Here is a 27,467-nt window from a genome sequence, read left to right as displayed (position 1 = left end):
TATGCTGTAGCAGTAGGGTGCAGAGCATTCCAAATATTTACAGTTACCTAAAAAGTCTGAAATGGTCTCAAGAAATTAACAGCCAAGCTACCGGGGGCCCCCTCCTTCCATCTGACTATTGGGGAACTTAGGTGTAAAATCCTTGCCAAAAGGAAAGCTTCCTCAGACTGCTCCAAAGCACACTTTCCAAATAATTTTTTTGTAAATTTTCTTGGGATAAAGCACACAACTCATAATAGCATCTAATGGGCTAATAATTTCCCCAGCAACAGCCAATAACAATTCATTATTTTTATTAGCAAAATATTCCTGGTTATAACAACGAAAAAGCTTACATGTTAGAGGAACCTAAAACCAAGGTCGGTTGCCCAAACATTTTTTTCTATTTTTACAGTACGTTTATTTTTTATTTTATTCTCCCATTTTGATTAGAAAAACTGCAAGCATGGAGCTACTTGGCCTTGCCTCTCAGGGTCATAAAACTATTGTTAGCTATGTGATGTTTGGGTTTCAGCTGGCAGTAGTTGAACATAGGAAATGATTGACTCCAGTGCTGTCCAATTGTGGGGTTGTCAGGGTTCCTTCCCCACTCTGAACTCTAGGGTACAGATGTGGGGACCTGCATGAAAACCTCCGAAGCTTATTTTTACCAGCTTAGGTTAAAACTTCCCCAAGGTACAAACTATTTTCCTTTTTCCCTTGGACTTTATTGCTGCCACCACCAAGCGTCTAATAGATATATAACCGGGAAAGAGCCCACTTGGAAACATCTTTCCCCCCAAAATTCTCCCCAAACCCTACACCCACTTTCTTGGGGAAGCCTTGATAAAAATCCTCACCAATTTACATTGGTGACCACAGACCCAAACCCTTGGATCTTAAGAACAATGAAAAAAGCAATCAGGTTCTTAAAAGAAGGATTTTAATAGAAGAAAAAGTAAAAGAATCACCTCTGTAAAATCAGGATGGTAAATACCTTACAGGGTAATTAAATTCAAAGCATAGAGAATCCCTCTAGGCAAACCCTTAAGTTACAAAAAGACACAAAAACAGGAATATCCATTCCATTCAGCACAGCTTATTTTCTCAGCCATTTAAACAAATAGAATCTAACGCATATCTAGCTAGATTACTGACTAAATTCTAAGATCCCATTCCTTTCTATTCCTGGCAAATGCATCACACACACAGGCAGAGAGAGGCTTTGTTTCTCCCTCCCTCCAGCTTTTGAAAGTACCTTGTCTCCTCAGTGGTCATTTTGGTCAGGTGCCAGCGAGGTTATCCTAGCTTCTTAACCCTTTACGGGTGAAAGGGTTTTTCCTCTGGCCAGGAGGGATTTTAAAGGTGTTTACCCTTCCCTTTATATTTATGACAGGGGTGCATGCAGGAATGTCAAATACAGGGCTACAGGCTAACAGGCTAGTGTGTGTGTACTGTATCTTTGGGGACAGTAGACTTAATTTCTGTGAGGTTTGCATTCCTTCCCCCTCATTGTTAATATTAAATGTGTTGAGTATCTGCTCACCATTAACCTATTTAGTAAAGATTAAAGCAAAATAGAAATTAAACACCTCAGCCTTCTTGATATCACCCCTTATTAACTCTTCTTTTAACTAAGTAGAGGACCTGTACTTTACTTCATCTTTCTCTTACCCCCTAATGTATTTAGAGAACTTATTATTATCTTTTTATTTCCCTTGTTGGGTGTAACTCATATTGTGCTTTAGCCTCTCTGATTTAGTCCCGACATGCTGGTGCTGTGGTTTTGTGCTCATCCTTAGCAACTGCTTCACATTTTCACTTTCTGTACGATTCCTTTTTGATTTTCAGTCCTTAAAGAGCTCTTGTGGAGCCATAATGTTCTCTTATGATTTTTTTCTGTTTTTCCTTCACATCAGGATACTTTGCAGTTGTGTCTTTAATATTGAGAAACTGTAAGGTCTCCTGACCTCCTTTTTTCCCTAAGATTTTCTTCCCATGGGAACTTAGCTATCAGTTCACTATGTTTATTAAAGTCTGGAGTTTTTGAAGTCCTTTTTCCTTATTCTGCTTCTTTCACTCCTTCCTTTCCTTAGAATCATGACAACTATCGTTTCATGGTCACTTTCACCCAAGTTGCCTTCCACCTTCAGATTCACTAAAAATTCCTCCCTCTGGGTCAGAATCTAGTCTCAAATGTCGGTCCTCCTGGTTACTTCCTCTCCTTTTATGGAACAAAAAGTTTTCCCCAATACATTCCAAGAACTGATTGAACATTTAGTGTTTTGCCTTATTACTTTTCCAACAGATGTCTGGGTAGATAAATTCCCCTATTACTGTCAGGTCTTGTGTTTTGAATATTTATGTTTGTTGTAAAAATGCCACATCCATTCCTTTTCCTGATTGGGTGGTCTATAGTAGACCCCTACCATTACATCACCACTATATTTCCCGGCTTTTATCTTTGCCCAGAGACTTTCAGCTGGTCTGCCTCTCACCACCTTCTGGGGCTCAGAACCTCAGACTTGCCCAAGGTCAGACAGCAAGCCAGTGGCAAAGCTGAGGATAGTCCCAGTCCAGTGGTTTTTCCACTCGGCCACAAGGTTGCTATGTGATTCCTCAGTGCTCCTCCCTGTCCTGTACATTTTGTTAGAATGGAATGGGGATAATGGTGGTTGTATAGTTGCTCCCGGGGCCTGCAAAGGGGTAGGGCTCCCGTAGATTGCAGCACACACACGGAAGGGGAGAATTCATGGCTGATGTGCCTTACTTCAACCCCCCAACTTTTTCTGCTACCCTTCCTAGTGTGCAACCCCTCCTGTGTTCTCCCTTCCTCCTCTCCCAGTCCTCACACTCTCCCCCTTCCCTGAGCCCACCCCGCAACTTCTTCTCTCCCCTACCACCGATTCCCATTTGTCTCCCTCCCCATAATAAACACATCCTTGGCTGAAAACCCAAACATTTCCCCCGTTACCACCTACCCTTGCACCCCTGATCACCCCTCCCCTTCCCAGTCAGCATTCACATTTGGAAGTTGTTTTCTTTTCAAAAGCAATTTCAGCACATTCTGAATATGTTGCTGCACTCAGATTATATTTACACCAAACAAAATCCCCCATGAGAGAGACCAATTGGAGCAATAAACCTGCTTTTTTAACATCACGTTTCTTTTCTGGGCTGGAGTTGTGCTCACAGTGCCAGGGGTGGGGGTGTCTAGCTGTAAAGGCCACAATTTACCCTCAAAGCCACCCACATCTCATGCTGGACTGTCAGGTTTCCAGATAGCTATCCTCTCTCACTGCACATGCTCAGTGTAGTCTATTAGATGTGTGTGTAGGCGCACAAGCCTTCGCAAGCACCTAACTGGAGAAGCAGGCTCGTTTTGAAATAACATCTGAATTTGATTTCCCCCAAAGGCTGGTGGATGCCATATCCTCTGTTGAGGGTAACCCTCAAGTGTCTGAGACCCTGGTGCAATGATCTGAGCCTTGGTTTGATCTCTACCTGTGTGCAAAAATAAAATGCCAGAATCTGTCAACTTTAATATAAGCTGTTTTTTTTTCCTCCTGGGAGCTGTATCTCGGAAACCCCTTGGTGAAATGGCCCCACATTTGGATTACTAATACAACCCTGTGCTCCTATGTGAAATACTGTATTTCAGTCCAATCCAATCAATCAGGCAGATATTGGAGCACTTAGAAAAAATTAGCTTTGAAGGAAAGCTGGTCTCAACCTTGACTGTTGCAGAGCTGTCACTGAGCTAGAATATCACCACTGTGTATTTTATTCCCAGTCAGACCCCTGAGTGCAACTGTTCTGATTCAATAAGCTTCCAATAACCTAGGACTCAGCACCCTTGAGAACCCAAGTTTCTTCACATGGCATTTGTGTGATAACTTAGGGGCAGCCGGTCCAGACTCCTGACCAGCACTCTGCAACCACCAAAGCAGAGACTGGCCTTAGCCAAAGACAATCTGTCCCAGGCATGACCCTGACCCCAGAGCAGTAAATGCCAGGGCGAAGTTTGGTGGGTGCTGTGTGACTTCCCACAAAGGGCAGATATGAGCAATAACGCCTGCACTGAAAGAACCTGATAATCACATCTGAACATCCTCATTTACAAAGTGCCCAGTAAACTGGGAAATAATTATTAGTTAATTATCCCAGGTCACTGGGGCTCCTTCGTCACATCTTTGGATACAATTGTTCAAGAGAAATGTCCTTCTGATCTCCCTTTTCCTTCTTCTCAGGGTACGGTGGGTACAGGCTGGCAAATGGCAGCACAGAGTGTTCGGGGAGAGTGGAGCTTCGCCACGGAGGCACCTGGGGAACCCTCTGTGACTCCCAGTGGGATTTACAGGCTGCCCACGCCCTCTGCCAGCAGTTTGACTGTGGATTTGCCCTGTCGATTCCAGCAGGACAGCTCTTTGGCACAGGAGACGGGCCTGTCTGGAACGGCACGTTTGGCTGTGAGAGGAATGAATCCCACCTGAGGGACTGTCCTGTTACTGCGCTGGGCACAACTGAGTGTCCCCCTGGGAGTGAAGCCAGCGTGGTGTGTTCAGGTGAGCAGCTGCAGGGGGAAAGAAAAGGATTGGGGATTGGGGAGCATCCTCAGCCAGATCCTCAGCTTGTCAATCAGCCAAGCTCCATTGGGCTCAGTGGGGCTATGCTGATTTACACCAGGGGGGGACTGGCCCATAAATTGGAGCCCTGTCCCTGCACCAGCCAAGTCTGCTGGAACTGATCCCTCAGTGAAATGCTTGTGGTGCCTTGAGTATGGAATGTACCAAGGAAGCCAAATTCTGGTCCCTGGACCTCCCTTCTCACTAACTGACGTGGATCGAGTATCAGTTTGTGAATGTGCAGGTGTGGAATAGTCCCACAGCCCCCACAGGGTAACTGCTAGCATTGATCACGAGCAACAATCCCTTCCTGTTCCCCACTCCCCTCTCTGCCGTGGCCATTAACACTGATCACTGTGCCACCTCGACACTCACTTTCCCTTGTGCTCAGGGTGCCTGGGCGGCAGGTTGGTGAACGGCACCGAGTGCTCCGGGAGAGTGGAGATCCAACATGGAGACACATGGGGAAGCCTCTGTGCCTCCCACTGGGATTTGCAAGATGCCAACGTCCTCTGCCATCAGCTGAACTGTGGATACGCCGAGTCGATCCTGGGAGGAGCCCATTTTGGGGAAGGGAGCGGAACCGTATGGAGCGACGCTTTTCATTGTGAAGGGACTGAACCTTGTCTGTGGGATTGTTTTCGCATGGCCCTGGGCAACCCAGCCTGCTCCCCCAGAGACACGGCCAGGGTTACTTGTTCAGGTAAGTTTAATATAGACGTGTATATGTTAGTTACAGTGCAGTGTACTGCCCAGCTTAGGATCATCATGAGTAGTCCCATTGACTACAGTACGCAAAGTAAGTAGGGGTATCGGAGTGTTGCTCTCTTTGTTTAAGTTCCCCAGATCAGAGACACCTCAAGGTGCAGTGAGGGGTGGCGAGGTGGATCCTAGCACTAGGCTAGAGTGAACCAAAGAGAATGTCTCTGTTCTATAAACCTGGGGTTTGTGATTCACAGATTCCCTCAGTCTCAGCAGGGCTGACTCAGCCCTTCATCAGGTTGAGGTTGGTGTTGCAGAAGCAACCTATATGCAGAGTTCTCATCCATGCTGTGGGGCCATTACAATCCCATTTCACTCTCTGGAAAAGTAAGTGTTTGCCCTGGTGTTCCTGGCCAAAATGCTTCCCCCGTTGCCCATCCTCGGTTGTGTGCTGGTGGGTTGCAGCCCTCACCTACAGAGCTTGCTCAGTGGGTGTGTATGTTTGTAGATCATTAATTCCCCACAGCACTTCATAGAAATAGTCATTTCTTTGCCAAAGATCCCAGTTTTCAGGAAAGCATTCAAATGGCTTCAGAGCTTGGCTTCTGAGCCATCTGGGAACTTTCACAAAGATCCTGCTCTTAGTGAGAGCAGCTGGCGCTTTGATGAAGATCCTCCTCTACAATGCAACACAAATACTGCAGGGGCTTCTCCAAAGATCTTCATAGGCTTCCCCATGCTACACCAGAGAACTGCCATAGCTGATAGATGGCAAGTCGTCTGATGGCTATCCATAGTGGCTAGGCCCAGATTTTTACAGCTGTTTCGCTGTTGCTCCATTCAGCATAGCAATGCCTAACTGGTTTAAGAGCCTACATTTCATTTTCAGTAAGGATTTAGGCACTTAGCAGCCTTCATCAATCAGATCAATAGGAGTCATATCCCTGAGTGACATAACTATGCCAGCCTCACCCCCACTGTAGACAACAATAGAAGAATTCTTCCATTGATCTAGCTACCACCACTTGGAAAGATGGATTACCCACAGCAATAGTAAAACCCCTTCTGTCCCTGAAGGGAGCATCCACACTACAGCGACATAGCTGCAGTGAAGTTCCGTGTCACTGTAGCGCCCATAGTGTAGACATGGCCTTAGTAAACCAAACATTTAATGCACACAGAAAACATTGTAATAACTATGAATAAGCACTCCCAGCTATCTCCGTGACACCACTGATTTCCTGAGAAAACTACAGTGCATTGGTGATCACCATCCTAGCCACCATGGATGTAGAGGCTCTCTACACAAACATCCCACACATAGATGGAACACAAGCTGTCAGGAACAGTATCCCTGATGATGCCACAGAACAACTGGTTGCTGAGCTCTGTAACTTTACCCTCATGCACAATTATTTCAAATTTGGTGACAATATATACCTCCAGTCCAGTGGCACCGCTATGGGCACCCGAATGGCTCCACAATATGCCAACGTTTTTATGGCTGACCTGGAACAACGCTTCCTCAGCTCTCGTCCACTCACGCCCCTTCTCTACCTACATTACATTGATGACATCTTCATCCTCTGGACCCATGGGAAGGAAACTCTGGAAGAATTCCACCACGATTTCAACAGCTTCTACCCCCCCATCAATCTCAGCCTGGACCAATCTACACAGGAGGTCCACTTCCTAGACACCACGGTGCAAATAAGTGACGGTCACGTTAACACCACGCTATACCTAAAACCCACCGACCGCTTATGCCTACCTTCATGCCTCCAGCTTCCATCCCGAACACACCACATGATCCATTGTCTACAGACAAGTGCTGAGGTACAACTGCATTTGCTCCGACCCCTCAGACAGAGACCAACACCTACAAGATCTTCACCAAGCATTCTCAAAACTACGATACCCACACGAGGAAATAAGGAAACAGATCAATAGAGCCAGACGTGTACCCAGAAGCCTTCTGCTGCAAGACAAGCCCAAGAAAGAAACCAACAGAACTCCACTGGCCATCACATACAGTCCTTAACTAAAATCTCTCCAACGCATCATCAGTGATCTACAACCCATCCTGGACAACAATCCCACAATTTCACAGGCCTTGGGAGGCAGGCCAGGCCTCACCCACAGACAACCTGCCAACCTGAAGCATATTCTCACCAGCAACTACACACTGCACCATAGTAACTCTAACTCAGGAACCAATCCGTGCAACAAACCTCAATGCCAACTCTGCCCACATATCTACACCAGTGACACCATCACAGGACCGAACCAGATCAGCCACACCAACACCGGTTCATTCACCTGCACATCCACCAATGTCATCAGGTTGCAGTGGGGGAGGTTTAGGTTGGATATTAGGAAAAACTTTTTCACTGGGAGGGTGGTGAAGCACTGGAATGGGTTACCTAGGGAGGTGGTGAAATCTCCTTCCTTAGAAGTTTTTAAGGGCAGGCGTGACAAAGCCCTGGCTGGGATGATTTATTTGGGGATTGGTCCTGCTTTGAGCAGGGGGTTGGACTAGATGACCTCCTGAGGTCCCTTCCAACCCTGATGTTCTATGATTCTATGATAATATACGCCATCATGTGCCAGCAATGCCCCTCTGCTATGTACATCGGCCGAACTGGACAGTCCCTAAGTAAAAGGATAAATGGACACAAATCAGATATTAGGAATGGCAATATACAAAAACCTGTAGGAGAACAGGTTCAACCTCGCTGGACACACAATAGCAAATTTAAAGGTAGCCATCCTTCGGCAAAAAAACTTCAGGCCCAGACTTCAAAGAGAAACTGCTGAGCTTCAGTTCATTTGCAAATTTGAAACCATCAGCTCGGGATTAAACAAAGACTGTGAATGGCTAGCCAACTACAAAAGCAGTTTCTCCTCCTTTGGTGTTCACACCTCAGCTGCAAGAAGAGGGCCTCATCCTCCCTGATTGAACTAACCTCGTTATCCCTAGCCTGATTCTTGCTTGCATATTTATGCCTCCCTCTGGAAATTTCCACTACATGCATCCGACAAAGTGGGTATTCACCCATGAAAGCTTATGCTCCAAAATGTCTGTTAGTCTATAAGGTGCCACAGGACTCTTTGCCACTTAAACAAAAGCTATAAGAAAGTAAATCTATGGGTTCTCCTTATACAGACCTTCCTCCATTTGTTTCTCTTACAACTTAACGTGTTCTATACTTCAGCACAAACATCCAAACACATTCCCCACTGATCTTCTCTTAGAGATGATTTCTCAGGCTTTGCAGTGTGGTTGTAACATGTAGTGGGTCTTCAGAGCTTGAGAAATGGCAGCACCTCAGCCGTTTCAAACACTTCAGAACTCGGTGAGCAACGAAACACTCTGGGGATCTTAGCAGCTAGCAGCGCTCCAGCCCTAGGCTTGGGTTAAGAGTTGACTGGGTCTCTCGGTTGCTGGTGAAACAGAAATCTGTAGCCTGTATTCAATGTGGTACCAGGATCGGAAGCAGCCTCTACAATATCTGTCTCTGGATCTCTGTAAGGCTCTCACTCCATAGAGCACTGTCTTCTCCCCATAAACCCAGCTAAATCAGGCAAGAATTCACAAATCCTCACCTCACCAAGTGCTGCCCCATTCTCTCTCTTTAACTGAGACAGAATCCCAGTTTAGAGCAGTCAGTTGATAGCTAAATGTAAATTCCATAGTCTCTGTGGTCTCCACAGAAACAAATACTGCCCCAGCTCTCCCTCTACGTCCATAGACCACACCATGGTGCACCAAACATTATCCCAATGGAGGGCTTCCTTAGAAAATAAAGCTGGCATAGCACTGCCCTGTATCCACGGTGGTACAGGGGTTGGGATCAGCGCTCACAGCAGATACATCTCTCAGCCACTGAGTCCACAGGGCTGTCTTCGACACGGTATACATTAAAAAGCTGGGTTGACCCAGCTAAATCACTCAGGGATATGAAAAATCCTCACCCCTGAGTGACACATTAAGCCAACCTACCCCCCCACCCCCCGCAGTGTAGACAGCACTAGGTAAACAGAAGAATTCTTCTGTCAAGCTCACTACCACCTCTCAGGGAGGTGGATGAACTATAGCAATGAGAGAACCCCTCCAGTCGGCATAGGTAGGGTCTACACTAAAGGGCTACAGAGGTGCAGCTGCAGCGCTGCAGCTGTGCCCTTGTAGCCTTTCAAGTGTATAAAAGCCCTTCAACTCCTGTATTTATAACCTTCCCCCGCACCCCCCGCCCCGACCCTGCACTCTAGTTCTGCCCTCAGAGGGTGACTAGGGTGTGGGGTTGCCCATAACGTAACAGAGGCCCAGAGTATCCAGATAAAATCTATGTCCCCTCCCCACGGCATCTTTCGCTTCCTCTCAGAGAAATAAAGTCAAATGCTGCAGAACAAGGAATGTGGGTCACAGTGACACAGAGATTCTGTGCGGGAAGTAAGGGGAGATGACACTGGGGCCAATTCTTACTCACCCTAAGGGCTCATTTACACCTGCTCAGAGTATAGGAGTCTTAATGTGAGATTCAGACCATACACAACTTTAATAAAAAACAGAGTAGTTAAATACCTGTCTTAAGTGTAATACTAATCTCATCTTTAAATATGGAGTCACTACTGGCCTCTGTATGTATATTCTTATAACTGTTTATATATTTAGGAAGATTTGACAGGTTTACAGATCACATTTTGGAAGCACTTTGGCTCCTTTGAAATGTAAGGTGCCGCATACACTGTATAAATCTCCAATGACCTAATCACCAGACAGGGTCTTCGCTTCTCCCACAAGGAACTTCAACATCTTTATGTGCACACAGTGAACAAAGTTTAAAATGAAAAATATATATGTTTAGAAAAAAATGGGATCTTCTTCCCCATTGCCCGGAGGTCACTCTCTTCTCCAGCATCATCTCCAGCCAAGCCAATAGCTAGACTTCGTGAGAAAGGGAACTCAAGCGTCCACAGTTGCAGACCTGGCCTGGAAAATCCTTGCTGAGTGCAGAAAAGCCTTTATTGCGTTAGCTCCTTATGGGTTTGGAGCTGACGCCGTGATCGCAGGCCACCAATGCACATTGAACGGGGACAAACAGGGTAGGGTTTTCTTTAAAGGAGCCATGTGTCCTGGCAGTCTGGATCTGGGAATTGCAGCAGGGAAGTGGGGCGCTCGGTGAGCTCATTGCAGGCCAATCCCTAGACTCCTGTTGTGAATCACAGCTACCTCACAGCGCTGACGCTATCAATGTGCGGGGTGAGCACTGAGCACTTTTGCAAAGACCATTTTGGAAACCAGGGGCCTGATCTGCCAGGTGTTCCTGAGCACTCTCCACTCACATTGACTCCTTAGGGAGGTGAGAGCGCTCCACATCGGGCAAGATCTGATCTCAGAGCTGGGGAATTCTTTCCTTCCATCACCTCCTGCATTTCTGAGTAGACAGACAAATGAAACCCTTGAAAGAGGCTGTTCCCTGTATCACTGCACAGCGATGAGAGTTACCTTCCACTCAGCACAGAAACCTGTGTTTCACACCACACCTGTGTATTATTTCTAATGCAGTACCAGCAGGGAGTATTATTCAGCATATTTTTTGTCTCTGTGAGCCCAGGTCGTTCTGAGGCGCTCAGACTGTTGAATGGAGAGAGCCGATGCAGTGGAAGAGTTGAGATTTCCCTCCGTGGTGTGTGGGGCAGAGTCCTGGATGACCAGTGGGACATGGACGATGCCAGCGTGGTGTGCAGGCAGCTCCAGTGCGGAGTCGCTGAGAAAGCTTATAACCCGCCTATGTCTGAGCGAGGAAGGGGCCCCGTGGGGCTGAAAAGTGTCCGATGTGGAGGAAATGAGACTCGCCTGACTCTCTGTGACATCTCCCCGCCTGAGACAACCCAGGCAGGAATTGCTGACGACGTTGGTGTCGTTTGCTCAGGTGACTTAGTGTGAAAATCTTATCCATATCCTGTCCTTGTTCAATGGGAACATGACCCACCCCAGGGCCTGCTTCCACCCCACCTTGTGCTGTGATCTCAGCAGTCCTTGAAATGATGTGGATCTGATGTTCAAACTGTGATCTATTTATAGTAAAAATATATTATATACAGAACAAAGCATAGCCATGGTATAGGGTTAGTGCACTATAGCAACCTCTCTCTCTTTCTCTCTCTCATATTTTTATGGATTAGAGCTGTTCAAAAAAATTCATCAAAACTTTTTTCCTGTGAAAAATCTTCACAATAAGATTTCAAATTTTCTCAAATAGTTTGTTTTCATTGAAAATGTTCAGATTTTTGTTGAAAAACTTGGGCTGTCAATTAACCACAGTTAACTCATGCGTTTAACTAAAAAAATTAATAGAGATTTAAAAAAATCATGATTAATCGCAGTTTTAATTGCACTGTTAAACAACAGAATACCAATTTAAATGTATTGTTTTATTTCTGAATGCAGTTATTTTCTGTACATAAATCTACATTTGTAAGTTCAGCTTCCATGGTAAAGAGATTGCACTACAGTACTTGTATTAGCTGAATTGAAAAATACTATTTCTTTCATTTTTTACACTTCAAATATTTGGAATAAAAAAATATAAAGTCAGCACTGTACACTTTCTATTGTGTTTTGTAATTGAAATCAATATATTTGAAACTGTAGAAAACATCCCAAATATTTAAATAAATGGTATTCTATTATTAACAGCACAATTAATCATGATTAATTTTTTTCAATCACTTGACAGATCTATGAAATTCCCAAATTTATTTGTGGAACATGAAAAATATTCACGGTCATTCATATTTTGTGGGGAAAAGGATGAATTTCCAAGCAGCTCTTGTAGCACCTTAGAGACTAACCAATTTATTTGAGCATAAGCTTTTGTGAGCTACAGCTCACTTCATCAGATGCTCATGAAAGCTTATGCTCAAATAAATTGGTTAGTCTCTAAGGTGCCATAAGTACTCCTTTTCTTTTTGCGAATACAGACTACCACGGCTGCTAGTCTGAAACCAAGCAGCTCTTGTGTATCTAGTGGCTTCTTTATGTTAAAGTCTATAAAAAACATGCTGTCTTGAATCAGAAAACAATAGTAAGAAAAGGAAATCACATGCAACCTGTTTTGACCAAGGCTGCCATGGATAGTAGCTCTGGGCTAGATCCCCCAAGGGCCTTGGGCGTTGCAAGGCCTTACTCCTAGGTGCCTTGCCATCGAATGGGATCCTCAGCCATGAGTCACGCGCCCAGCTCCACGTACAATGCATGGGGAGAGTTAGGCACCAGAAGCCAGAAAGCTGAACAGGGAACCACCTACATTTGCCAGCAGTGAAATGCCAAGGAAGGGAGTAGGGCCTAGATACACAAAGTTATTTCGTTGCCAACCTGCCATTGATCAAAGCCTCAGCCCCCTGACACACAGGTAGAGGTAGGCACCTATCTCTGCTCAGGGACCTCAGTCATGAACCCACTCCTGGAGCTAGGCACGTAAGCCAGGTCAGCTCTCTCATCTCCCCATTTTACACGTGACCCAGTGGTTAAAGCACTCAACTGGGAGGTGGGAAATCCACATTCAATCCCTGCTCTGCCTGATTTGGAGCAGGGACGTGAACGCAGGTGAGTGCCCTAGTCACTCTAGACTGTGCTGGGGTGGGTCTCTCCTGCTGGAAATGTTCCACTTTGTACAAATAATCAGTCACTGAATCCAAAAAAAAGCTAGAGATTGATTCTAGCTGGTGGCCAGGGCACTCACCTGGGATATGGGAGAGTCAAGTCCCTGCTTCAATAAATATGTAATGATTTATATATTATGTATTTATAAAGAGGTAGTTAGGTAGCTACATACCTTTGTGGATCTAACCCTCTGTCACTTAGGAAATACATCAAAGTTGCTTTTATAATGTGACCTTGTGAAGTCCTAATCCTATAACTGTGCAATTTTCCATCATTTAAAGGTTAAAAAAAAACAAAAAAAAAATCTGTGGTGGGATTTTTTCATTGTTCTTGGTTGTACATGACTATTGTACACGATAATTCTCTTGTTCTTTTTGCTGGTATATATTTACATTCAGGTCCAACAGTAAAAGTAAACAAGTAACAGATATTTTAACTATGTCCCTATAGCATGCACTGTATGTTACTGCACTGATATTTTTCATGCCCATTCCAACTGCAGGGTAACTACAGCACATTAAGGGCCCATTTCTGTTCCCATTGTGTCAGTGGGAGCTTCACAGTTGATTTCAGCAGGATAGAATTAGGCCCTAAGTGTCTTGGACTTTATTGTACACACACAGATCCAATTTGCCTGTCTTTCCCTTTATTGGTAAAATAAAGTGGTACCAAGTCTACTTTTCTCTAATGTTCTGGTACCTGCTGTCATGCTGTCTGGAGTGGCTCACCACTGTAAGTGACTAACTCAGGGCAGACTCAAAAAACAAGGGCAGATACCCCAAACTGGTGGCATGTTCTATCATTAGATTTCACCAAGCCAGTCACAAACATGAACTCCTGGATCACTATACAAGTCTCACTGTGGAGTCACAGACCGCCTAACCTGCCACCCAGACAAACTGAAAGTTGTGATAAAATGTCACTTAATCCTAATATCACACCACACCAAGTTTCTCCCAGTCCCAAGGGACCAGTCAGTCACCCAGAACTTCCTCCAAAGATAACGCTGGCAGCCAGTTCTATAGTAAATAACTAAAGGTTTATTAGCAAAGAAGAAAGAATGAGGGTTATTGAGAGGCTCTAGCAGGTAAAATATAACAACAGGGAAATCAGTTTGTAACTCCAAATGGTGGCAGTGATGTAATAAACTGTCAGTTTCCCCAAAGTCTTTTACAGGGTGTCATGAGGTACTCCACTCACTGCCGGTCTGGCATCTCCTCCTGGTCACTCTGGGGATTAGCTCTCGAGGCCAACGCCCCATCCACAGTTTGCACACCATCACTCTCACTCTGGTCTGCAGCGCCTCTTGCTCCAGGACCCGCAACATCCTCTTTGTGACTTAGCCCTCCAGCTAGGACACTCAGTGTTCCCCCTGACGGGATTCAGTCCATCAACAGTCCTAGGCCGTCTTCCCATTCACTGCCCTGGTGCCACTTATGTGTCTCAGTGGCTGGTAGGGGAACCCAGGCCTGCCCTCTTTTCTGGGATCCAGTCCAGGGACAGCTCAGCAGTTCTGGGCTTCCTCTCTGTCCACACTGCTCCTTCCCTGGACTGATTTAGTTGGGGTTGGTCCTGCTTTGAGCAGGGCGTTGGACTAGATGGCCTCCAACCCTAATCTTCTATGATTGTATGACTGCTTCCTATACTCTGGTTCCCCTCCTCACTCTGAGTGTGCCAGCCCCAAGAATCCTCCTCCCAGGGAATAACTACAGACTATCTCCCTGCAGCCCCCAAACACTCCTCCCTCTTCCCAGGGCATGACTGCTGTCTGCCTTACTGCAGCCTTTCCCAACAGCCCCAACCTGGAGCCACCTTCCTGGCTTTAAAGGTCCCACGTGTTCCTGAACAGGTGAGACTCTCTCTAACCAGCTGATTCCAGCCTAAAACTCCACCGTTTGCAGTGTAATTAGCTGATTGGGCCCACCTGGCCCATACCAGCTCTACAGGGCTAGTGTGGGGAGCTCACCCCATCACACAGGGCTACCCAGAATAACTCTGGGGATCTCTGTCTTCTCATTCAGTTATTCTTCTCTGTTAGAATCCAGACAGTCCACAGATACAGGATCTTTCTTTGAATCCATATTTATATCTTCTTCTTCTCACATAAGAACATAAGAAAACAAGCTCACAATCTACCCAGGCTTTTCCTTTGATGACAGGGAGTGAGAAATGCACTTAGATTTTTGACCTCAGACCTTATTCATAATGGCTATTTCCTTTGAAATTAGCATTTTCTGTTAAAGTCCTTAAATCCTCCACATTTCACAAAATTTATTTGATGTGTTATTTAACTACACGTGTATTTATCATGTAAATGTTTGGCATTACATTATGACAGGAATAGACACGCAAAAACAATACCCATAACATTCCACCGGTTTTCATAAAGTTTAAACATCTGAATACACACGTATACATCTAACCATTACTTTAATCTACACAAGTGAACTGATCTAACTACACTCTAGCATGACCTGGTCAGCCAGTGTCACCCCCTCCCCATTCTGTAACAATTGAAAAGAATATTTGGTTTTGGGTAAATTAATTGCCTAATAATTCCTTGAACACCTTGATGCTTATGCATCCAATGAAGTGAGTTATAGCTCACGAAAGCTTATGCTCAAATAAATTGATTAGTCTCTAAGGTGCCACAAGTACTCCTTTTCTTTTTATCATTTAAGAGTTGTTTGAGAATATTCAAGATTTTGAGTAAGGGCTGTTTCTGCTAACGCTTAGTCTCACAAATAGCTCTGACCCATGTGACGAGTCCCTTAAGGATTACTCTGATGAGCATGGAATTCAGAATTAGGCCCTTACAGTCACATGCTGTTTATCAGTAGTGCTCTGTAAAAAGTATTCCTCATTTCTTTACTCAGCTTTTCTCCTTTTCTGTGTTTCTTGTTAGAGACAGATTTTAAAAAGCATTTCAATATCTCAGCCATTGTAGCATCATCATTGATTTGCATGGAAGCTATTTAATTATCATCATATTGCATATTAACAGCTGGGATCTATCCCTGCAGGAAGCGGGCGGATCAGACTGGTGAATGGGGCAGGTCGCTGTGCTGGGAGAGTGGAGATTTATTACAATGGCAGCTGGGGGACGGTCTGTGATGATTCCTGGGATCTGTCAGACTCCAATGTGGTCTGCAAACAACTAGGATGTGGACGCGCCATCAATGCAACTGCCTCTGCTCATTACGGGCAAGGATCCGGGCAGATCTGGCTGGACGATGTGAACTGCTCTGGAAATGAATCCAATCTTTGGGACTGTCCTTCCAGGGGCTGGGGCCAGCACAACTGCAGACACAAAGAGGACGCAGGAGTTCTCTGCTCAGGTCTGGTCTGGGAATGCTCACATGAGCCTGGTTACCAGGGGATTTAATGGAGGGGGCAGACATTTGAGGAGAGAGCTGAGGATGATAGAGCCTCTCCCTCACTGTCTTTTCTATAGGGTGCCCATACAGCGCGTTTTGGCCAGGACAGTCTCTTTTTTAAGCCTGCAATGGCTGTCCCGACAGTTTTGGCAAAACTGGGCATTTCTGTCTTTCCTCTTGCCAATGGATCTCGATTTGGGAAGAGCAAATTGGACACATGCACAGTTTTGCCAAAAAAGTGGGATGCGTCCCCCAGCAGAGTGCGGAGGAACATGCGTCGGGGGGCAGTGTCAACGCTAGCCCAACGTGAGAAGACAGCAGGGTCTTGGGCTGCTGTGCATGCGGGATGGAAGAATGGGGCCTCGCGCTGACCCTGCACGTGTGGGTGGCAGGGGGGCTCAGGCTGGCCCACCTGCTGAGGGGATAGGGGAACCTCAGGCTGTCCCTATATGGGTGGGAGGCAGGGTGTGTTCAGGCTGGCCCCATGTGTCGGGGGGGAGAGGAAGGGAGGTTGGGGGTTGGGCCCCTCGTAGGGTGTTCCATTTTCCCTTTGAGAAAATATGGTCACTCTACTCTTTTACCTACCGACTGGGATCATGATTAGAAAGTCACCATTTCCCACTGGTTCCCACCCAGGAGTATTGGAGATATCACAGCATTTCTCTAGTGTTGGGAGGTGTCAAGGTTCCTTCCCCACTCTAAACTCTAGGGTACAGATGTGGGGACCTGCATGAAAACCTCCTAAGCTTACTTTTAGCAGCTTAGGTTAAAACTTCCCCAAGGTACAAATTAATTTTATCCTTTGACCCTGGATCTCCACTGCCACCACCAAACTTTAACTGGGTTTACTGGGAAATGTAGTTTGGACATGTCTTTCCCCCCAAAATCCTCCCAACCCTTGCACCCCACTTCCTGGGGAAGGTTTGGTAAAAATCCTCAATTTGCATAGGTGACCACACACCCAAACCCTTGGATCTTAGAACAATGAAAAAGCATTCAGTTTTCTTACAAGGAGACTTTTAATAGAAGTAAAGGAATCACCTCTGTAAAATCAGGATGGTAGATACCTTACAGGGTAATTAGATTCAAAACATAGAGAATCCCTCTAGGCAAAACCTTAAGTTACAAAAAAGACACACAGACAGGAATAGTCATTCTATTCAGCACAGTTCTTTTCTCAGCCATTTAAAGAAATCATAATCTAATACATACCTAGCTAGATTACTTACTAAAAGTTCTAAGACTCCATTCCTGTTCTATTCCCGGCAAAAGCAGCATACAGACAGACACAGACCCTTTGTTTCTCTCCCTCCTCCCAGGTTTTGAAAGTATCTTGTCTCCTCATTGTTCATTTTGGTCAGGTGCCAGCGAGGTTACCTTTAGCTTCTTAACCCTTTACAGGTGAGAGGATTTTTCCTCTGTCCAGGAGGGATTTTAAAGGGGTTTACCCTTCCCTTTATATTTATGACAGGAGGGCAGTCACTGCTGTATTGCAGGTGTCTGTGTGTGTAACTGCTGGGAACTGGTGACTTTTCAGAGGTGACCATTGTATTTCTAATAGGCCCATGGTGTCCAAGAGAGTCTCTCATTTTTAGAATGATTCTCTCTGCACTTGCTCCTGCAGAATGATGTGGCTATACTTTTCGGATGAGCAATCACTGGGATTTCACTCTTCACACCAGTTCATTTCAGAATCAGACGATTTAAATTCCCTTTTTGTGCACTTCCTTCTAGAATTCACGGATTTGAGGCTGGTGAGCAACCGTGATTGTGCTGGGCGGCTGGAGGTTTTCTACAATGGGACGTGGGGCAGTGTTTGCTCCAATCAGATGTCTGGAGTCACCCCAGCAATTGTATGCAAACAGCTGAACTGTGGGGATGGAGGGCAGGTTGCAAGAGACTTGGCATATGGAGCAGGTTCTGGTCCCACGTGGCTGGACCATGTTGTATGCAGTGAGCAGCACAGGTCCCTTTGGCAGTGCCCGTCAGGCATATGGAAACAGCAGTCCTGTGATAACCAAGCAGAAGAGACCCATATTTCTTGCAGTGGTAATTCTGAAACTGTCTGTGCACACACCCACTCCATCTTTTACTCATTGAAAGGGTGTGATAGAAATTTTGAATGTATTTACTTTTCAGTAGAGACAGTTTTACATTCACAGTAGTGACAGACATATTTTCATTGTCAATTCTCAATATAGCGGCTGGAAAACAAACATGGGAGTTATTCATACAAGCTGTGTGTTACACGGTGCAATCACCTAGTGAGAGCCTACACATGCTTATAGGCATGGGAACTTGGGGTGCAAGGAGTTAATCAGTTTGCGGGGGTCCCGGCTGCTGGCCCCATGCTTCACTGCTGGTCCCAGACACAGGGTCCCGCTACTAGCCCCGCAAGGTGTGGTCCCAGCCTGAGTCACCTTACCCCGATCCACAGCCCAGTCCTGGCCTCAACTCGGGGGAGAGGGAGCACAGACAGGGTAAGAAGGGGCCAGGTAAAAAGTTTGGGGACCACTGGCTTTCAGCACCCCAACTGTAAAAATTGTTCCAGCACCACTGCAAATGCTTCCCATTAGCGAGCATCATCTGGGAATCTCTGTGGCTGTACTTTTGGGATGAACAATCAGAGATGGGCCCAAGGTCAGTGAACAGGACGTGAGTGGTCATGCTGAGTGGTTGGAGCAGGAGTCATATCCAGTGGTTAGAGCAGGAGCTGGTAGCCAGAAATTGGAGCCAAGGGTCAGAGCCAGAGGCCAGAGCCGAAGGCAGAAATCGGAGCTCAGGGTCAGGACCAGGTTACCTGGAGCAAGGCAAGGGGTAAGTCTGGGGTCAAGGCAACAGCAAGACTGTGAACAAGACAGGAAAATGAGGTATCTTAGCTGTGGGAAATGCTCTGAGCAGTTGCTGAATGCTGGTGTGGCTGCTGGACTGCTGACCAGTCAGGCAGTATGACCAGTCAGGCAGCCTGATACAGTCCAGCTGCGCTCGTTAAGTTGCCTGGAGACTAGCTCTGCTGCAGCCCCCTGCTTCCTGACACCCAGGCTGTGAAATCTGGGTCAGGATCAGAATTCCCAAAAAGGGGGTCTGTGCATATAGGTGAGAGTTTGTTTCAGATCTAAAGTCCCACTTAGTCCTTGTAACCGGGGCGCAGACTCACCAGCGGCACCTGCTGCTGGTTGTCCTTGGGATTTAGCGTTCCAGCCGCCAGAGCGCCCTCTTCAGGCCTGTCTCGCCTTGCTGCTGGCTCCCGTGTCACTGCCAGGACCCTGCTGCCCCTTTCACTGGGTGCTGCCCCCTGGCAGTACCCCACAGTTCTGGGTCTTCCCCCTCCCACGGGAACCCCCCCCACCCACTATCCCTACCTCATCTCAGTCGTAGGCTCCTGCTAGTCACCAGCTAGTCCCTGCGTGCTGGGGCAGACTACAGTATGAGCCACTCATCACCGGCAAGGTTGGGTTTGGACCTGCTGCCTCTGCCGACCCGTGGCTGCCCCTGCAACCCCCGTACCTAATAGACCTTACCAGGCCCGCAGCCTGGGGCTCTCCTAGGCTGGAGCTCCCCAGCTCCTTGGCCTTTCCCCAGTCCTGCTCCAAACTGGGTCCACTATTCAGGTCTCTACAACCAGGTCCCTCCCTCAGAGCTAGAGAGAGTGGTCTCTCTTGGCTTCTCGCTTACAGCGTTTATAGAGCCAGCTGGGCCCTGACTGGGACATGGCCCCCAGCTGCGCCACTTCCCCCAGTCAGCTGGGGTTTTACTTCCTTCCCCAGCCCCAGCCCTCTGCAGGGCTTTTCCAACCCCTTCAGGGCTGGAGCGGGTGCCCACTTCCCATAACCCAATAGGTACAGTCCTCAATTATAATACCACTATTTCCTGTCTCTGGATCCTCACAACAATGTGGGTGTGTTTCAGCTGACAGATCTGTTTACCTTCAAACAGGGTCAAGAGCAGCTGTACACAGGGTGGATGGAACAGACTCAGATACCCTCAAACGCGCACACACCAGCAGCGAGCTGAATAAAGATTTCAACATCCAGAGAATCCACTGAGGAACGAATCCATTAGCTATGAAACAAAATAGATTTAGATTTAAGTTTATAAAATTGCTGAAATTTAGGGGTTTAATATACAGATAAGCCCTACTCTCTCCTATGTCATACACCCTTCTCGGTCTGTTCAGTTAATCATTTTCTCTGCATAGAAACCTCAGACCCTGTTTGCCGACTGCCCAAACTCTCCAAGCTGCACAGGTATTTCTGCTTCTCACTGTCTCACTCTTGGTCCCGAAGAACTTTCCCAGCTGTCCCAGTAACATGTGAGGTTTCTGCATTTCCAGATCAGGAGAAGTTACGTGTCGTGGGAGGAGAGGACAGATGCTCGGGGAGAGTGGAGGTTTGGTACCGTGGCTTCTGGGGAACAGTTTGTGATGACTCCTGGGACATGGCGGATGCTAACGTTGTGTGTAAACAACTGGGCTGTGGATCTGCTGTACCAGTCCCAGGCGAGGCTGCATTTGGTGAGGGGACTGGTCCCATCTGGGTAGAAACGTTGAATTGCAGAGGGACGGAGTCATCTCTCTGGGACTGTCCGGCTAAGCCCTGGGGTGAGAGCAACTGTGGTCATAAGGAAGATGTTGCAGTGAATTGCTCAGGTGAGTGACAGGAGATGTTTCTGCTACATGCTGTAATTTTCTGGAAGGAGGATGGGTCCAATTGCCCGCCCGCCCTTGGTCACAGGCCAGGCCCTCCCATCTCCTGTGTGCAGAAGCATCATGGATGCTGTGGGGTGGAAGCTTTGTGGGGCCATACTGGCTCAGACATCAGCCCACATAACCCCTGCGTCCATCACAGACCCCAGTGTGCTGGTTTGTTACTAGTCAGCATAGGGGGACGTGGGCCCTAAATCACTAACATACAGACCCTGTGCTGCTCTGAGGGAGTTTGTAGAAGTGATGTCTGGAGATCTGAGGGGGACGCTACCCAGTGACAAACACATCACCTCCCCCTCGCTCCAGACTCCAACTCTCCTCCCTTTCCCTTTGCAGGTGTGACAGAGACGACAGCATCACTGAGTAGAACAGGTAAAACATCCCCCGCTCCCATCAAGAGTTAAAATTTACCTGGTGCTGGGTCACAGAGGATGAGCTGCAAGCTGTAGCCTAAGGACAGGAGCTCCTTGCCATGAGTAAGCAGGGGAATGGTCCCGCTATTGTGGGGAACTTTCCTGACTTATACACTACCCCAGTGAAATGGGCTAGTGAAGGGATCTGAGTCCTCGTTCCCCCTTCCTTTACCCAGAGGCCTGCCTGACCTCAGGGGCTCTCCTTCCACGCTCCTGTCTGGCAGAGTCCTTGTAACCCCGACAAGGCTGGGCCCAGGATTCCTGGGGGGTCGACCCCCAACCCTGCCGTGGTCACTTAGGGCAGGGGCTAAGGTGTCCCCACTCCCAGATGCTCTCTCTGCACTGGATGCTTCCCTGACCCACTGATCATTACATGCAGTTCAAAGGAAATACAGTGTATTAAACAGCAATCGATTTTAAAAAATAAGGAAAAAGTGGGAAAGGTTAAAGGAAAACACGTCACCCTGCTCTGTGGCACGGGGACGTCACAACCAGCGTCTCTGGACTGTAAGAGAAGTTCAGTCTGTTCCTCACACGTCCCAGGCCTCCTGCCCAGGCCCTGGCTGCGCTGCAGGGATACTGCGGGTCGGACACTTGCTCTGGGGGTGGTCACACGCCTTCAGGCTGAAGGTGGCAGGACCCTTCTTCCCAGCATCACCCCCACCCAGTCGGGGTTACGATCCCCCTCCAAGTCTGGCCTGCCAGGCCTCTTGGCTGGGGGCGTCTCCCTGCTCTGGGCCCGCTGCCCAGGGTCCCCCTCGCTCTCCTCAGCTCCTCACCGCGCCTGGCTTCAGACTGCTCCAGCCCCAGCCCCAGCCCCAACCCCAGCTCCTGCTCCTGCTCCTGCTCCTGCTCCACTCTGCCTCAGCGCTGCTGCTGCTCTGCGTCCAGCTCCTTGGGCTGCTTTTCCGGCCCCTCCGGATCTGGTTGCTGCAGCTCTGCTCCCAGCACAGGTCTCCTGTGACTCTGCTCCCAGCACTGACCTGCTCCCCCAGGGGGCTTCTCTGGTTCTCTCTGGATCTGGCGCGGCTCTGCTCCGTAGCTCAGCTCACGCCCCTGCTCTCTCCGTAGCTCGGCCCCACTCTGTCTGACCCAGGCAAATCCAGCTCACAGGGAGGACAGGACCCATCTTCTCCTCCTGACTCCCTGATTAGCCTGCCCGCCCTGTCAATCAGGCTGACTTGGGGCATTGGCCTCTCCCCATTGTTCCTGGGGACTGTCAGTCTCAGGGTCCTGCTTTCCTATCAACCCTTCCCCTTCCTTCTGGTCCTGGGAGCTAGCCAACCAAAACACCCCCACCGAGTTTTAGTAAGGGGCCAACAGTCCCCTTACACATGGCCTGTGAAATCTAGGGGCGAATGACACCGGGGTGGGAGCTGCAGCCGTGCTGAGCCAGAGGATTCCTGTCTGCTGGCTCCAGCTGACAGGGCAGGGCCCATGATTTAAACAGCAGCCTGTGAGCTGCCCCCATGGCACACAGACTGTGTCCCAGCCCGTTACCCTGCTGTCCTGGGCCCTGCAATGAGTGACTGGGGAGATCCCTGGGCCCCCCAGACTCTCACAGGATAATCCCTCCCTCTTCCATGTTCATTTCCATCCAGCTCCCCCGCGCCGCCCTCCAACCGACAGTGGAAGAGTCACGGTGCTCGTGGTCATCTGCATTATCCTGGGAGCCCTGCTCTGCCTGGTCTTAATCATTCTGGGGGCTCAGGTGCGAAGTGCCAGGGCAGAGCGCAGAGGTGGGTCCTGCTTGGAGTCACTGTGTGAAATGCATCTGAAATAGCAGGTGGAGCTGTGCCTAAGGGGGGTGGGGCATTGGCGGTGTAGTGGAAGGTTAAATTGTATTATACTGTTCAGCCACGAAGTGGTGTTGCATGTAACAACTTACATTCGCAAACCTCAGCCATGCCTGGCAGAGCATTAAGGGATTTTATTGTGAACACATCTGTTGAGTATCTCTCTGGAAAGGAAGCTTTGTAGCCAGTCCATGTCTCGTACAGAAGCCTGACCTGCTTATAGCAGCCTTGCCACCTACCATGTCCAAGGTGTATGTGACATGGTGCCCTAAGTTAAGCAGTGCCAGAGGAGAAGAAAAACAGAAGGAAGAGAGCAACAGACGTTGCAGACAGAAGGAGGAGCAATGAAGGATGGAGACAGGAAAAAAAAGCAACACAGGTTGCAGGATTTCATCAACATCCCCCTCTTCGTTGACCAGAGAACTTCAGCTTTGACAAACCTTCACAACTGACAGACTAGAAGCAGCATTTTGCAAGATTTCAGATTGCTACAAAACTCCATAAGGAAACTGAAGCTATACAGGTATGGTGTTTACTTTGTGCTGTTTGGAAGCAAGCAGAGCATTTCTTTCAATCCTTTGATTTTCCTGAAGACAGGCACAAAGATGACTGTGAAAGGGTTCTGGCTTTGTTTGATGCGTACTTTATACACTGGAACCTCAAAGTTACAGAACTGACCAGTGAACCACACTCCTCATTTGGAACTGGAAGTACGCAACCAGGCAGCACCAGACACCAAAAAAAGAAAGAAAGAAAAAAAAAGGAAATACAGTACAGTAGTGTCTTAAATGTAAATGTCTAAAAAAATTAAAGGGAAAGGTTGAAAAAAGATTTGACAAGGTAAAGAAACTGTTTGTGTGTTTGTTTCATTTAAATTAAGATGGTTAAAAGCAGCATTTTTCTTCTGCATAGTAAAGTGTCAAAGCTGTATTAAGTCAATGTGCAGTTGTAAACTTCTGAAAGAACAACCGTAACATTTTGTTCCGAGTTATGAATGTTTCAGACTTATGAACAATCTCTATTCCAAGGTGTTCGTAATTCTGAGGTTCTACTGTACCCTCAGAGAAATGTGGTTTATGAAAGGGCATGTTTTCACCAGAGAATTTAAGGACTAGGGGAAAATGTTGAATAGTTTATAAGAGCTCTGCATGCCTTGGCTGAAAACTGTGATTCAGGAACAGCAAACATGAAAACATCAGAGAGAGGCTGGTTATTGGGTTAACAGATAAAAATCCTTCACAGGAGCTACAATTCAAAACAGACTTCACCCTACACACTGCTATTCAAAGCAAAGCAAAGCTATGGCAAAGCAATCTGAGCTCATGAGACAGCAAAACCCAGAGCAACTTGCCAAACTTGAAAACCAAGAAACTAGCTTAGAAGCTGTTAACAAACGCAGCCTGAATGAAACAAGTTAATGCCATGAAATTGGTGAGGTAAAGAGGGAGAACTCCCTGGATAAGAAGAGCAAATTCCACTCAAACATTCAGGATATATTAAATGCATGAAACATGGACTTTTTGCAGTTGTTTGCCACATGAACGCAGTCAGGGAATTGATTCACATTCCAGACAGACAATCAAGAGCTATTGTTTCTTGGATCTATCCTGTGTGAAGATACAGAGCCTGCCTGGAGAGTGAAACTGATCATTCAGAGAAACACTATTGACTTTAAAATGGACTTAGGAGCAGATGTAACAGTCATCTCAGAAGGGCCTTACAATCACCTTCAACCCCTCCCAGAGATGAAGTTACCTGCCACAGCTCTGACTAACACCGGAGGCATTCTGAATTGCATGGGACAGTTCACCACAGAAATCTCTTTCAAAGAGAAAAACTTCTCATTCAGAGTGCATGTGATCAAAGGATCAAAGACCAACAGCGTTCTCCACCTCCGTGTGGCAGCCATGATGGGCCTCATGAGAAAAGCGGAAGAACTAGAAAGATGGATAGTTGAAAGGAGACCCAGTACAAATAAACTCAAGATAAAATGCTGGAGCATACAGTGTACCTCCGAAAGAACAATCAACAGAGCAAACTCTACAGATGGCAGATCCGGAACAAGAGGAAGAAAACTCAGAGATTCCAAACAGGCCTCAGGCAGTCATTGCTACTGATGGAAAGCCAGATGACCAAGTTGTTACGTGTTTGGGTTGGGTAATTAGAAAACTAGTACCACTGAGAGATGTTAGGGCTTTTTCCCTCACCCCTCTCTTGGTTCTTATCACACAAACAGAAAGCAGAAGACCATAGTCCGAGTGCAGGCAATGCAATGTTTAGTGGGGTTAATCAGGCAAGCATATCCACAGCTTTGTATGCCACAGAGTTTTCCCTGTTCTTTTCCCCATCTTCTTTTTCTTAGCAGGTTTAATTATATCCCTTGGTCCCACCCCTTACAATTTATGGTCATGTTCCGTTTTGGAGGATTGTAGTATGGGGACTTTGGTACCACCTCTTTTGTACCCTATGGGTGGGGTAAGGAGTAAGGTTATGTTTCAGCCAGGGTCACCTTTTCTCTGGCTTTTTAGTGTTTCTTATGTTTGCCTACCACCCCCCTGCCCTTCCATCTGGTTGCTTGACCTTGCCTTGAGATAAGGGTCGAGGCAGTCTTCAAATGTACACTTCTATATTAAACTCCCACCATACCCAGCAACACTTTAACTCTTTTCCTTATTTCTTTTCATTGTGCTATAAACCCCATCTGGAAGCAACACACAGTGTTTTCATTCTTTGTTCATACATATTAGTAAGGAGGATATAAATGTATCAAAAGTCAAACCCAAAATTTTATCCTAGGCTAAGAGACAGACCTGTATACTAACAAGAGACACTTAATAGACTGATCTGTGCTCAACTATAAAGATACCATGATAACGTAAATGTTGTAAATGGTAGGAATGTAGAACTCAAAGGGGGAGATGTAATGGAAGGCTAAACTGTATTATACTATTCAGCCACTAGGTGACACTGTGTGTAACATACCTTGTTTAAACTAACTTCAGCCATACCTGTCGGAGTATTAAGGTATCTTACGGTGAACACATCTAGTGTGTACCTCTCTTGCACGGAAGCTCTGTAGCCAGTGCATGTCTGGTACAGAAGTCTGGCCTGCTAGTAGCAGCCCTGTAACCTGCACAAGGTGTGCATGTCAGGGAGAGCTTTGTGGGGGATCCAGGGACCATCTTAAGTCCTGTCATATCTAATATCTTCAGCTATGATCTGGCCATGGAAATGAACAGCACAGCAGTGACACTTGCAGATGACACTACATTGGGAGGAGTTGCAACTAGTGGGGACGACAGAGAAATAATACAAAGGGGAAATGCAGTGGTCCCTTGCTCTCAAGTGGAGAGGGAGGCTGCATCCTCTCACTGTGTCAGGCAGCAGCACTCAGGCTCGGGTCCCACTTGCTGGGCCAATCTGTAAGAAGTCTAGAGTTCGCAGCCTCCTGTCAGAGCTGCTGCCAATCAAGAGTCTAGAACCCTGGCGTTCTAGGTGGGGTGGAGCATAAACAGTCTTTAGTCCACAGCATCCTGGCTGGGACAGCCAGCAGTTCATGGTTGATAAGGGAAGCTGTGGCCCTCTGGGCAGGGCAGAGTGGGAAGCAGGTTTTGCCTAAGCCTCTTGGCTAAGGCAGCCAGCAAAGACACAGTCTGGGGCTCTGGCTCTTTGGGTGGGGAAGAGCAGGGAGCACCAAACAGTCTAGGGATTCAGGCCCTCAGGCAGGGCAGAGCACCAAACAGACAGTTTTGATGACCTGGCTCTGGCCGACAGCAGACCTCTTGGCCTAACGTGGGGAGACTGCCACCCCAGGGATGGGATTGGCAGCAGGGGATGAGGGGACCTTGGCGCACCCTACTCCACTGCGTCCCAGCCCGGGGCCCTAACAGTGGCGGACTGTTCTGCCACTGGGTCAGCAGGGATCCAGCTAAAACATGTTGACTCGGGTTTTGACAGTGTAACGGGACCAAAGTCCAGTTTCCTTGGGCTACTTCCTACCAGCGTCTGGGTGAGGGGTTCCATAGTGCCCGGGTCCTTGGTCTCGTCGGGGTACTTGGCCGATGGCAGTACCGGCAATTTCTCTCCAGGGTCGGTCTCCTTTGGGGACAGGATGGTGTCCGGTGCAGGTCTAGCTCCAGAATTCTGCAGCAGGCTGGAGACTTCTGTCTCCTTCCCTAGCTCCCACTCCAATGAGATGGAAGAC

General features: G+C 47.3%; 1 protein-coding gene and 1 long non-coding RNA gene across 5 annotated transcripts in view; one reads left to right on the top strand and one right to left on the bottom strand.

Annotated features, from left to right (window-relative positions):
* LOC102935053 (antigen WC1.1) overlaps positions 1–27,467 on the top strand; it is a 256,921-nt gene that overhangs the window by 126,634 nt on the left and 102,820 nt on the right. The window contains exons 4-11 of one of the 3 annotated variants that reach the window (XM_037912382.2): positions 4,230–4,544; positions 4,996–5,307; positions 10,922–11,239; positions 15,996–16,310; positions 18,084–18,398; positions 20,683–20,997; positions 21,391–21,426; positions 23,069–23,206. The exons of the other annotated variants lie outside the window; for them this stretch is intronic. Of the exons in view, the coding sequence (XP_037768310.1) occupies positions 4,230–4,544; positions 4,996–5,307; positions 10,922–11,239; positions 15,996–16,310; positions 18,084–18,398; positions 20,683–20,997; positions 21,391–21,426; positions 23,069–23,206 (2,064 nt within the window). The remainder of the gene's footprint in view (positions 1–4,229; positions 4,545–4,995; positions 5,308–10,921; positions 11,240–15,995; positions 16,311–18,083; positions 18,399–20,682; positions 20,998–21,390; positions 21,427–23,068; positions 23,207–27,467) is intronic. 3 annotated transcript variants of the gene reach the window in all.
* On the bottom strand, positions 18,460–27,331 carry LOC122461427. Of its 2 annotated transcripts, none has more exons than XR_006283319.1 (3): positions 27,263–27,331; positions 20,276–20,411; positions 18,460–19,149 (listed from the first exon to the last, which is right to left on the bottom strand). It is a non-coding gene; the product is annotated as an uncharacterized LOC122461427 (long non-coding RNA). The 2 variants fall into 2 exon arrangements; XR_006283307.1 differs by lacking the exon at positions 27,263–27,331 and adding an exon at positions 21,466–21,584.

This window comes from Chelonia mydas, chromosome 1 (genome assembly GCF_015237465.2).
Source record: "Chelonia mydas isolate rCheMyd1 chromosome 1, rCheMyd1.pri.v2, whole genome shotgun sequence".
In the NCBI taxonomy this organism is placed as follows: Eukaryota; Metazoa; Chordata; order Testudines; family Cheloniidae; genus Chelonia; species Chelonia mydas.
Note: the sequence above shows the minus strand (reverse complement) of the source record. Positions and strands in the feature narration are given on the sequence as shown.